Below are 13,039 nucleotides of genomic sequence, written 5' to 3' on the forward strand. Positions count from 1 at the left end.
AATACAGTCAATGGTCCTTACGATGAAGAGCAACAAATTATTGTGTATCATTCAATCGCATTGTAAATAGTCATTCAGACTTACCGGCATTCGTGATTCTATTGCTGTGCATTTGAATACGAACCGTGTTGCAATACTCTGCAGCACGGAACTAAAATAATTGTTTTCTAATTGTTTTCTTGTTTGTATTAAAATAAAAAAAAAATGTAATAGGATATGATAAGTAGTATTTTATTGTCTAATCAAGGAATATGTTTACCCTTTCTGCATATCGGAAAAGTGCCATTATTTCCGAAGGTCCATGATAGATCTTGTTCATTCTCAATCCACTGACTGTTTCTACAGATGAATCTTCTATTAACAGGTTCCTGTGTGTCATAATCCGTCGTTGAACAATTGAAGTAAACAATGTCCCCAACTTTAACAATAGAACCTCCAGAGAGACTTGCATGTGTTCTGTCAGATATTGACAGATGTTTGTCAAAATCAAGCGGCACTTTACAAGGATCTGAAAACAAAACACAACAACAAATATCCCCCCAAGAAAAACAAAAAAAAAAAAAAATAGGATTGCATTTGTATAAAAATGCTTTACTGCCGCATAAATTCAACACTAAATTATAGAAACAGAAGTACTTTCTTTCCTTTGTTTCCATACAATTAAACGTTGCCATAATGCGGTAGTGTTAAGTGAATTTTGAAGTTTATGTCAAATACATGATTATGTACAGATTTGTCTAATGTTCAGAAACAAAGTCCGTAGTATATTAATTGATTCAAAATAAAAGATATTCTTTCTTGAAAATTTAGGTATTTCCTGTATAATTATAGGCCCTGTCTACTGTCTACACCTTTTCAAGTCTTGAATGCAAGTATCATATTCTCTTGTCTTGCATAATGTAGACACCCTACTTGAATTATTTTTAAAGAGAAATTATGTGACAATCATGAAGATAATTATCTGCGAGAAAATTAGAACACGTTTTATTTTTCAATGGTTTTTGGCTGTAAAAAGACACTGATAACACCGGTTTGACACAAAACATGTGCCCCGAAGGTGTGATAGTGCTTTTATTTTTTCTGACGTTTTTGTTGTTGATTCAGTGTACATAAACTGTAAATTTCAATAAATGTTTACAAATGTCTTGGTCAAAGCGATACATTGATACACAGAAGAGCAAAAGAAAAAAAGATATGTTTTTCAAAAGTAGAATCAAAATGAATTTTAAATTATCTTCTTCATTTTGTGAATAACTTTCATCAAATAAAGAATGTGCATCAATTAATAAGCTCAAAATATATCTTTTCTCACACTTTCCATTTATTTTAAAAGAATGTACACATTTCATTTACTCCATTGTTTTTAGCTCATTACATCATTTCACCGCTTTTTTATTCACACATTTTACAGACTCATAATAGTATTGCAAAGACAAAGGTATAAATCCTAGGCAATCTTGATAAGACATTGCAGTAAAAACTGTGCCTGATTATATGTTGAATGGGCCATTTATTTAGCTTATCTGAATGTGACGTGGCCTAACATTGTTGTATTTAACTTTGAGAAACAGTTTCATTTATTCTTAGATACTATCTTTTCAATTAAGCATTATTTTACAAATATCCCTGGAAAGCCAAACATTTGTCTTGCTTGAAATCGTTAGCTCAATTTTGCCCCCGAGGTTATAATCTTGGTAGTGGTCTTCAAGACAATGCCTAATGCAAAATATCTATGCTTTCGGCTTTCTAACTAAACAAGAAATTAAAAAAAAAACATATATTATTCCTTTCGGTCGTTTGGCAACCAGAATTCTAAATGGAATAACATTTTGTGAAGAACTTTGTGAAGCTTTTCACCCGATCATCAATTCTGGCAAGTTTGGTTGAAACCTGTAGAATTTTATAATGAGATTTTTCAATTTCACTATAAAATCTATAACACGCACATACGCACGCACACACATGCAATCATTTTAAATATATTTACGTAATTTAACTGAAACCATTTTATATATCAAAACTTTAATCTGAATTAACTAATAAGACTTAAGTAATTTAAGTGATCTAGTACAGAAAAATATATTGAATTTACCTGGTGTACATTTTGGTTCCTGATCACCCTTTCTACTTTTTAATCCTCCATCTATACAATCGCACTTGTCTTCTCCTGGCTCAGTATAGACACCATTAGTTTTCTCTACACCTTCCGCTAAAATAAAAGTAAAAATATTTGAAGGGCATAATTGTTAAGCATTGATTGCTTATCTGTCCGGCCGCCTAAATTCAAATGGTTATTCACATTCATCCTTAACAAAAATCTTTCAAATATTTCGTGTTGAAAAACTAACAAACTGGCTTACTATAGTTTGTTGCAAAGACAAAGAGCGAGCTTATAAACGTTTCTGCAGTATTTTTTCTCACATATGAGCATACTCCTGCCTCCATCGGACCAAATAATTAATATATGAAAGCGTTGTAAAAACAATATATTTCGCGGGTATTGTACAGATGTATAGTTAGATGAATACAGAGATATATTCTGTTGTTACGTATACAAAGTAAGATCCATTGAAAACTTATATACGAAAAATTCAAAGTGAAAAAACAGGATGTTGAATAATAATTTAAATCATAGGTATAAAACTTACATTGGTTTCAATGCACTCAATAAAACATAAACATGATGTAATGGAGATAAAAGTTACACGCTTCTAAAGGTTTAAAATTTGTCATATAACTGTACATAAATTGGCCCCGTAGTCCGGAAACACGCATACTTCTCGTGAAAATATTTGCTGCGTTTCAATAGAGTAGAATTTGCTTTACTCTACGTGACTTTTTTGCTTTTGTGTGTTGAAAATTTATCCAGTTAGAGTAAGTCGGGACTTCGTTATTTGAAAGTTGTGCAAACAAGGTTTTTGCGAAAATACGTAAGCAGGAAATAGACAATAGGGACATGTTATTCAAAATACTAATTAATACGATGTGGTACCAGACAAATACCAACAACTCCGTCACAGTGTTCTGAAGGCTATGGAAACTTAACTCAAAGGCTATGGAAACTTAACTCAATAATAGCTCATATAAAGCTAGAACTTTAATTATTTTGAAGCCATATATTTCGGAGAAAGTTAGAGGGAAATAAAGAAAATAGAGCATAATAAGAAAGACAAAACATAAGCAGCTTGCTTTTTCTTCAGCTGCAGAGATACTTATGAAATGAAGAAGCACGGATGATTTGAAAGTCAGATAGATTATAGGTAAAAATATCACATAACAATTACATTTATGTCTTTCAAGAAAAAAATATTCCGCTTAAAATGACTTAAATAATTATGGTCACATATTTAATATTGAGGACTGACTGCAATTTTTAACTGTTATTAAGTCCTTTATTTCACAAAAGTTACTACAGTTTTGCAGTCAACCCTCGATTTACATTTTAGAATAATTTGTCAAAGGTTCTGTTTAAAATTTGTTTCATGGCAACATTATTTAGGAATGTAAAGCATTAAACTAATATTCATGTCAGCCCCAAACACAATGAACATCACACTCAAGTCTTGGTCTGTTACATTTTTGCAGGCCAAGTGACTGATTACTATAATGCTCTGAGGTTCTCAGTACTGGGCTCTGTTTTTCTTTATGTTGTATTACTTTAATTATTTTGTCAGGAATATATTGTTTGTAAAATAGCACACATTAATTTTCGTAACACATGTTTGATAGTTTTTTTCTCACTTTCACCTAGCAAGGCATATAGCTTAGTACCAAACTTTTCAATATGACCATTCCTCATAAAGGCTTGGCCAGATTCTCAACAATTCATTTATAACTATCTAACCAACCTCCAATGTTTAACAAGCAATTATCATAGTATTGCAAGCAATCCATAAGTCCCCTACCGGTAAGAGCCAAAGCAACATTTTGAAGGGCCATTCACTTATGTTTCTATTTTAAGTAAATTTGTTGAAAAGTTCTTTAAAAGTGATCAAAGTGAACAGTTTTTATGTACAGACAGACAGACGGACTGAAGGACACTCTTAAAGTTATTTTTTAAACATCCCTGTTATCAAAATATAACATTTTTAAAAACAAAAATTTAAAAAAAAGGAGATAACGATGTCATACATGATGTGAGTGTAACAAAGAACAATTAGTAATGAAGGTATGAATATTTAATGTTTATTTTGAATTTGTTGAGTGATAATAAGTGATAATAAGAAACATTTATATGAAGTAGATACGTTAAAAAAAAAGAAGAAGTTATTAAAAAAAAAAACAATTTTTTTTCATGAAAATTTAAAGTTCAAGGGAGGTAATTCTGATAAATTTTGTGCTAGAGTTGTAAACTTTGTCACATATGATGTGGTTGATGACTAGCAACTTATATTTAAAGTTTGAAGAAAATACCTTAAGAAATAAAGAACTTATAATGAAAAAACTTAAAAACTAGAATCAGAAATCTTGATATTCAGTCTATTTGTTGCCATAGCAACCAGAATTTTCAATACAGGAAGATAAGAAAAGAATGTGCATAATTTCCATACTGCCATCTACCCATATGTCAAGTTTCATAAAAATATTTTCAGTACTTTTTGCGTTATCGCTGGATCCAGGTTATGTGTAAAATTTGCCATATTTTCAGTCTATTTGTTGCCATAGCAACCATAATTTTCAGCATAGGAAAAAAAGAATAAGATGTGCATACTCTCCATACTACCATCTATCCATGTAACAAGTTTCATAAAAATATTTTCAGTACTTTTTGTGGTATCGCGGGATCCAGGTTATGTGTAAAATTTGCCATATTTTTAGTCTATTTGTTGCCATAGCAACCAGAATTTTCAATATAGGAAGAAAAGAAAAAGACGTGCATAATCTCCATACTGCCATCTATCCATATATCAAGTTTCATTAAAATATTTTCAGTACTTTTTGTGTTATCGCGGGATCCAGTTTTGTGGACAGACGGATGGACGGACAGACAGACGGACGGAGGGTAAACCTAAAGTCCCCTCCGGTACACATGTAGGGGACTAAAAACTTTATGAAATAGATAGTTATGTATTAATTGTTTTCTAACAATTCATTTAAAAGTTCCAGAATATAAATCCTCATTTCAAATCTTACAATCTGTTCATAAAATTCTTCATGCTCCTCCTCCTCATAAGATTCCTCCTCATCTGACTCCACCCCCTTAAGTCTAGCCCTGCCCAACTGTATTTGTTGAGGCTTCTTTGCTGCGGTGCTGCAGAAAATTTCACATCAATGCATTATAATGTATAATTGATCAAAAGTAGAAATATCATTATTATTCTAATCATATCCTTAACTTTAGGAATGTAACACATTTCATAAATTATAATGAATCTTATTTTAAAGAAAGCATCTGCATTAAAGTGTACCTCATCCTGATAAGAAATTGTAACAGATTCTTTACTGAGCTTAAGTTAACAGCTACTTTTTTTCAGCAGAAATTGAATTTAAATAAATATAATTTTTTAAAATTTCGTTTTAAATTTCTTTAAATTTCATTTCGAGTTCAAAGGAAATGTTGGTTCTGCAAGGATTTTCGCTATTTCGCTGCCTGCCAGGTAAATACTGCTTATAACTAATAAATTGGCACATAGATTTAGTATATATTTAAGATGTCTTTCTGGTATAAGATTTTAGTTGGAACTTGTATCCCAGTATTATTCATTACAATGTACCTGGTTGCCCCATGTTCCTCTTCTAACTCTTCTTGCTGTTTTCTTGCTTGATCCAAAATCTTTCTTGACAGTTTATCATCTACATACTGAAAGTTATATGGATTTATTATTACTGGCATTAACACAAGAACAGATTAAACTAAAAAAAAACAGATTAAGATTTGTCACACATTACCATGTCCATAACTCAATATATGTATCAGTTGCCAAAACTGTCCTTTCAGACAATTAAGGCAGCTATAGGAATTCAACACTTTATTCAAAATTATAATGTGTACCTTTGATACGACGTAAATGGATATATTTTTAAGCTTTAAAAAAACGGTAGGGTCGGATGTATTTTTCCAGGTATTGTTGGGTGACCAGAACAAAAGTTTTTAAGGCCTTATCTTTGCCTATTAAATACTGATACACGGAGAGTCCGAGCGGGGCCTAAGGCCCTGCGACGCTGCAGCGCTCTTCATTGCTTCAGACGCTTGCTAAAACACACTCCCGGTAAAAGAATGATGTTCAAAATCAGAAAATAAACATGTATTTTCATTGATAAGAACTATAATTATATTGTAACGATTATAATTATAAAATATCCTTTTAGATAAAAAGGCGCATTAAAAAATAACGTTTGTGATCAGTGTTTAACAAAAATGGTGGACAGGATTTTCCAAATGCAGACGCATGCGCTGTTGTCCTCCTTTACCTTCCAGGATTTTCGGATTATAACGAGCGCTTGGATGATAGGTTGAACACTACCAATTTATTTGTTTTGTTTACAGAGAAAGATATGGTTTACAAGTACACTTAACATGTTATGCTAAAACCATAATTCATAAGAGCTTTCCACGACATAGGTAGCACCTTATTTCATATTAAAAATGGCCTGTTGTCTGCTAATTCGGAAACTGCCACTCGGTGTATTACGGTACGTTACGATACCGAAATCAACTTGATTTCGGTAAAGTTACCGAAATCAACTTTTCATTATCGAAATCAACTCGTAAAATCACAATTAAGCGTTTTATTATTTTTTTTTTCATTATAATATATTACAATAGGTTAATTTTGACTTACATGCAAAAAATCAGTTTAAAATAATTGATAATTATGAAATTAGGATCATATAACTGAATATCAAGATTATCCCCCGATTTCTCACGAACCGAAATATATGTTACAATACCGAAATCGACTTGTAAAGTCACAATTAAGCGTTTTATTATATTTTTTTCATTGTAATCTATTACAATAGGTTTAGTTTGACTTTCATGCAAAAAATCAGTTCGAACTAATTAATAATTATGAAGTTAGAAACAAATATATTAATATCAAGATTATTTACCTGATTGTCACGAACCGAAATATATGTTACCATACCAAAAATCGGCTTGTAAAAGTTAAAACAAACAATTTCATAGATCTTGTTTAATTAATTAATATAAAATCATTCAAACTGAACCATAAACAAAGGAAAATAATATTTTATTATAAAAAATGATGATGTTATAGACGGATATGTATATTATAATATATCATGATTACTTCCCCTGTTAATAATGTGTTGCATTACCGAAATCAAATCAAAGTTGAGAATAACCCCTGAATAATTTTCATGAATTTCAGAATTAAGTCTATGAGAAAAGTTAGTTGAGTGAGTTTTAAACTTTGAATTCATATCGCTTAGTTTCAATGTTTAAATTTTCCCCTTTAGTCAGATAACATAGCATCTCTTTGATGTTTCTTAATGATTTCGAAATACAAGATTAAACAAAACTTTGTTTGAAGTTATCCGCCTAATTTGGATCACCATTTAAATAGTTGATTGAAAAATTATAACAGTGTTTAATTTAAATCCAATGATTATGGTTTGATTAAAAGAAAAAGACGTAGCGGTTGCCATTAATCATGTAAGGCCAAGAAAAAAAAATAGCTTGTTTCCACTACCAGCCCTGAAAAAAATAGGGTCGGTAGGTAGGAAATTTTTTTTTTTTTTTTTTTTTTTTTTTTGTGAAACTTGACTTCATGAATATGTAAGTAAAGAAATGATATAATAAATGACACTTAGAAGTAAGTTTAGACTGCAGTAAAATGCTAGAGTGTTTGGTATTTAGCTGTTTAGTGTCAAGATACTGTGGCATGCTGTTGAAAAAAAAAAATACTTTTCAATATAAAATTTATTACATACATATATATATATGTTTATTTTTGCATTTATATTGTTCCAGAATAAACATTTAATAATTGTGCATGTTATGATTTTTTTCGTCCAACCACTGTCCCTCAATTTTTATAATAAAAAAACAGTCACTACTCTTTTCCATAAGGTCTCTTTGTCACAGACACTTTTCCACCATTTTTACAATTGGCACAAATGGGAAGGACTGTTCTATAATGTTTTTTCAGTTCTGTATCAACAGATGCATCACTATCTCCACAGTATGCGCACACATTAAACCTATAGTCACTGCTATAGTATGGAAACTCCACTTGACTGCCACAATTAACAGCAGTCTTAATATAAACATTTTTCAGCAGTTCATGTCCAGAAAGAGGAGATCCACATGTGTAATCATTTTCAGAAATAGCTGTTATCAGAACTAAATTTTGACGACTAGACAATTTGGTTTTACAATAATAAACTCTAGGTTTTTCACCACTCCACACAATTAACTATCCCTCGTGCTGTCTGGGCTGTAAGTGGAAATGGTGCTTCAGATTCAGTCACATCAGAAACACTCTGTTCAACATCCTGTGAAAATATAGACAGATTCTTATATTTAAAATTGGGTTGAATGCACTTGACAGATGTATATTAAACAATGTATATAAACTTTGTTTTAAAGTATTTAATATTAGTATTATGACACTATAAAATGAAAATGGAAACTATTACTATAAAGGCAGCTTCCTTGAAAGTAAAACTGTCAAAATGCTTTACCTAAAAACTGTTCATTAACTTTAATTTAAAAGTCTTAAACTTTATTTCAACTTGGGCATATTAAAGAGACCTATAGGCCAAGAATGCAAACAAAATATGAAAGAAGTGTTGTCCTTTTTTTTTTTATCTTGATTATTAAATAACAACATATTCATATACAAACCATGTTATCATCTTGATTGGTCACATTGTCACAAACAAGTCTACCAGTTTGTTGTACAAAACATCTTTTGCATTCACAGTGCCAGATTTTACCCCAGAACTGAAATGTGAAAAATAACTTTCATTTAAAATGTTTAATTCTGCTTAAGCCAGTGCTAGGGGCTTGGAGGGTGGCTTACACATTCCAGTGCCATCCATGAACAGACTGGCTCAATCAAACCCAAATACTCGGATTAAAGTCTTGATAATCATATTGTTTAAATATTTTATAGTCTGCTAGCCTAAATTGTCATTTTAAACAACTGTCTATTTTGATGTATTAAAATAATAATATTTTATTATAATATTCCTTTTTATAAAATGTTTTTTTTTAAATTTTATAAGTCAAATATATTAATTATTTCAATGATTGTCAAATAATTATTTCAACGATTTTGCATTGATCAAATGCAAAATTAAAAAAGTAAAATTTGCATTCAGATTAAAATCAATACTGTTACCAGTAGCATATAAATTAGAAATTAAAAATATTTAAAATATAAATGTAATTTTTTATTCATTTATAAACCTTGTAGATTTTTTATAAGGAAACACTCTCCCTTTTCCCATCAGCAGTTCAAATGCATTTGCTGCCTTGTGTGTTGCTGCTTCTGCTGCGATGGCAACACTTTCTAGGAGAGTTGGCTCTTCTTTGCATCTGAGAAAAAGAGATCTTAATCCAAACTGCACAACTGTCGACCTCCGGTAAATCTTTGAAATCTATACACGAAGGGGATGTTGAACCGACTACCGACAAACTTAAATTGTCTATTTTATTTTTTAAATCGGCACTGTTGACTGATCCATGTAATTCAAAGAAAATATCAGATATCAAGGCATTGTTCGGAAATGTACATATCTTTCTAACCCCTGCGAAATGTTTACATTTTGCAATTGTAATGTTCAAAATACTCGTAGCCATGTTTCATATCGATAAACGCTTTACTCTACTGGTAAAGCGTCTCGCCGATAGTAATATTAAAGCGCGCAAAGATAGTTAATAAGAGGAAAGGAATGGTAATACTCGGAAAGAGAAAGTGACTATCGACAATTTTTTTTTGTCCAAAAAAAATGTAGGGTCGGCGGCAAAAAAATAGGGTCGGTCGGGGTAGTGGAAACAAGTAACTTTTTTTTTTTGGCCTAATCATAACACCTTTACTGTAAAGAGCAAACATACACGTGCATGGACAATGGAGGTGCTAGTTGACATTACATACTCGTTAACCGCAATCCTTTAATGTACATCGGCGCATGGAAACTTTAAAGTATCCAAACAACATAATTAGACATAATTATTCTAACTTGTTACATTGTTTTAGATGAGGTAAAGGAGTTGTCTTCAAGTAAAGTTAAACCATCCAAAATAATGCAGGTTATAAAACAGAAATATGAACCTTTAGAATGCCCTTCTAGTCTAAATTCAATTCGTCAAACCATACATAGGCAGAAAAATAAGGATCAAAATACTGCAGGTCACTCCTCTAATATTGCTGATCAAATTCAATCTCTTGAAAACATGGTATCAGAAGGGCATTCATTCGTCCGGTCTATAATAAGAAATAGTGGCAGACCCCCATGTATCATCCTGTACACAGATGCCCAGATGTCGGACATAAAAATTCTTTGTTGTTCAGGTCAAACTGTATTAGGTATAGATAAAACTTTCATGTTGTGCAAAATGCACGTTACAGTCACATGTTACAAACAACTCTCTGTTGTTCGCCATACTACTAAAGAACCACCTATATTTCTCGGCCCATTATTCATCCATGACAACAGTGACTATGAAACTTATAGTCACTTCTTTCACCACTTGTTTTTGAAATTGTCCGACACTGATATGTCCAAATGGTCATCGGGACAGATGATGAAAAAGCAATGGTTAAGGCTATTCAGTCAAATTTTACTCAAGCCACTCATGTCCTTTGTACTAGGCATATCAAACAAAATGCTATTCATCATCTGACCGACATTGCCGTTGATGTTAAGGGTAGGAAAAATATTCTGGAGCAAATATTTGGGGAAGATGGTATCACTAGTGCCGACGATACCATTTGTTTTGAGGAAAAATGTACTAACTTTGAAGAAGCTTGTTCAGAAGTTTCTTCAAAGTTCCTAGACTACTTTAAGAAACGCCTGAAGTCCAACTTAAAATATAAGGTCAACGTTCCCTCTAGGAAAGGACTGGTTGACTCCAATTGGACAAACAACAATTGTGAGTCAATCAACCATGTACTTAAGCAGTCAGTTGAATGGAAGACATTAGGTCTGACATCATTTGTTGAAACCGCCCAGTCCCTGGTACAAGGTCAATTATCGGAATTGAGAGCGGCACTCATTGGCACTGGTGAGTTCCGACTGGCTGATAGCCACTCTCAATTTCAAACGTCAAAATCACAGTGGCTTTCGATGACCCCATCCCAGCGCCAAAATCTCTTTAAGAGATTTAGGCAATTTAAGGTCAACTGCTCCAAACTGGTCAAATCCTCTGATGGGAAATCTACAGTGGTAGCACCACGCACCAATGGTAAAAAGCCCGGCGCCAGAAAGCGCAAGGTCAATATCAAAACCGCAAGCCTGCCAAAGAAAGCCAAAATCTAGGAATACTTTACTTGCAGCAACTCCCAGAAAAAAACAAAAAAAGATAATAATAATAAAAGATAAACCATAAGATAACATAAGAATTACAAAATCCATCTTCTAGTGGTAGAATGTATGTAAAAAGTATTATTGTTATGAAAACGATGAAAACGTTCATTATTATGTAAAAGATGCATATGAAAAAAAGATGTATATATAAAAAAAAACAAAAAAACATAGATATTAAATTTGACAAAAATGAAAAGAAAATTAATTAATTGATTATAAAAGAACTTAAAAGAAAAAAAAGAAAAAAAAAGAAAAAAAAAAGAAAAAAAAAAGAAAAGAAAAAAAGATGGGCCATGAAGAGAGCGCCTCCCCGTGGTGTGGCCTGGATGCACTGAACAGATATCACACGCGATATCTATTCATTTGCAACTGAACGCTCTCATCAGTAGGTTTTCTTTAATTTCAAAAACATAATACCTTAAATAATAAATATATATGTATGTATTATACATGTATTTTATATAAATCATTTAAACTTCACAGCTGATTTCGGTAATGCTAAACTGTTGAGAACAAAGGGAAGTAACTCAATAATTACATTTTTGTTAATAACATCATTAAAATAAAATATTTTCAATAGATTTTTTAACTGAAAGTCTATTTTACTAATTTCCATCAAATAATGAAGAAATATTACCAATATTTTAACTAGTTTGTGTTTTACGAGTTGATTTCGGTAATGAAAAGTTGATTTCGGTAACTTTACCGAAATCAAGTTGATTTCGGTATCGTAACGTACCCGGTGTATTATCATCAAGTGAAAAACTTTGTTTATTACTAAGAGAAAAATAATTTGGGCAATGCCAATTTATTAAATAAAAAAACATATAGTGTTACGTATTGTAAATTGTGTCAAAAACTGATTATGAGGATATAATTGCCTTATTCTAGTGTGTGAAAACACGACTTTCTTATACCTACTAATAGTCACATACATCGCGAAAACACATAAAATTCAGATATATTTGATGATGATACCTCGTCATCTTTTTCTTCCTTTCTTCTGATCTTTGTTCTGCTAGATTGTTTTACATTGTTGTCATCCAATACCTGATCTGCAAGAGAAAGCCCACCAGGTCGGGTCATTTTTGCTTTTTTAACTTTTCCCATTTTCTTTTCGCGTGGCGGAACCCGGAAGTTAAAAGTTGCGATCAGGGAGCATTTTTTTTTTTGTGATTTTTATTTAACACTTATCTGTAGTTATTTAGATCTATATTGAAATGCATTTTCAGTTTATATGATATGAAATAAGTTTTAGGTTACAATTTTAAAATTTCCTTAGGACTCGAAGAGGAGTGAATAGCAGAATTTTTTAATAACTTATCCCAAAAAAATCGAAAACGAAAGTAGAGATGGGCATGAGATGATTATTTTATAGGATCTTATCATCAGGTCAAGAAGTGGGTGTCCATCTGTGAACATTATAAACGTGGATGTTTTAGTGTTATTGTTTTATGTGTGAAACAGGTAGACATTTCACATCTTTCTTATTGCATGTCACTCAATGAAATAAAAAACGCATCCGTGTTTAATCCGGGGGCCG

At 31.7% G+C, this 13,039-nt stretch overlaps 1 protein-coding gene and 1 long non-coding RNA gene across 2 annotated transcripts; both read right to left on the reverse strand.

Moving 5' to 3' along the window:
- Nucleotides 1-236: 236 nt before the first annotated feature.
- Nucleotides 237-12,633, reverse strand: LOC132740535 (bystin-like). The gene is made up of 5 exons (XM_060728455.1): nucleotides 12,475-12,633; nucleotides 5,715-5,800; nucleotides 5,134-5,251; nucleotides 2,093-2,209; nucleotides 237-508 (listed from the first exon to the last, which is right to left on the reverse strand). Exons 1-4 carry the CDS (start codon nucleotides 12,604-12,606, stop codon nucleotides 2,198-2,200), a joined length of 348 nt encoding a protein of 115 aa, XP_060584438.1. The 5' UTR covers nucleotides 12,607-12,633; the 3' UTR covers nucleotides 237-508; nucleotides 2,093-2,197.
- LOC132740534 (uncharacterized) lies at nucleotides 7,665-9,985 on the reverse strand. Its single transcript, XR_009627174.1, has 3 exons — nucleotides 9,377-9,985; nucleotides 8,810-8,908; nucleotides 7,665-8,457 (listed from the first exon to the last, which is right to left on the reverse strand). It is a non-coding gene; the product is annotated as an uncharacterized LOC132740534 (long non-coding RNA).
- Nucleotides 12,634-13,039: the final 406 nt, after the last annotated feature.

Source organism: Ruditapes philippinarum, unplaced genomic scaffold (assembly GCF_026571515.1).
Source record: "Ruditapes philippinarum isolate M1 unplaced genomic scaffold, ASM2657151v2 ctg17326_1_1_1_1, whole genome shotgun sequence".
Lineage (NCBI taxonomy): Eukaryota > Metazoa > Mollusca > Bivalvia > Venerida > Veneridae > Ruditapes > Ruditapes philippinarum.

Coding starts and splice junctions, on each gene's coding strand:
- LOC132740535 (XM_060728455.1), bottom strand. CDS start 12,606: ATGGGAAAAGTTAAAAAAGCAAAAATGACCCGACCTGGTGGGCTTTCT. Junction 5,801..12,474: donor AGGAAGAAAAAGATGACGAG/GTATCATCATCA, acceptor TATAACTTTCAG/TATGTAGATGATAAACTGTC. Junction 5,252..5,714: donor GAGGAACATGGGGCAACCAG/GTACATTGTAAT, acceptor AATTTTCTGCAG/CACCGCAGCAAAGAAGCCTC.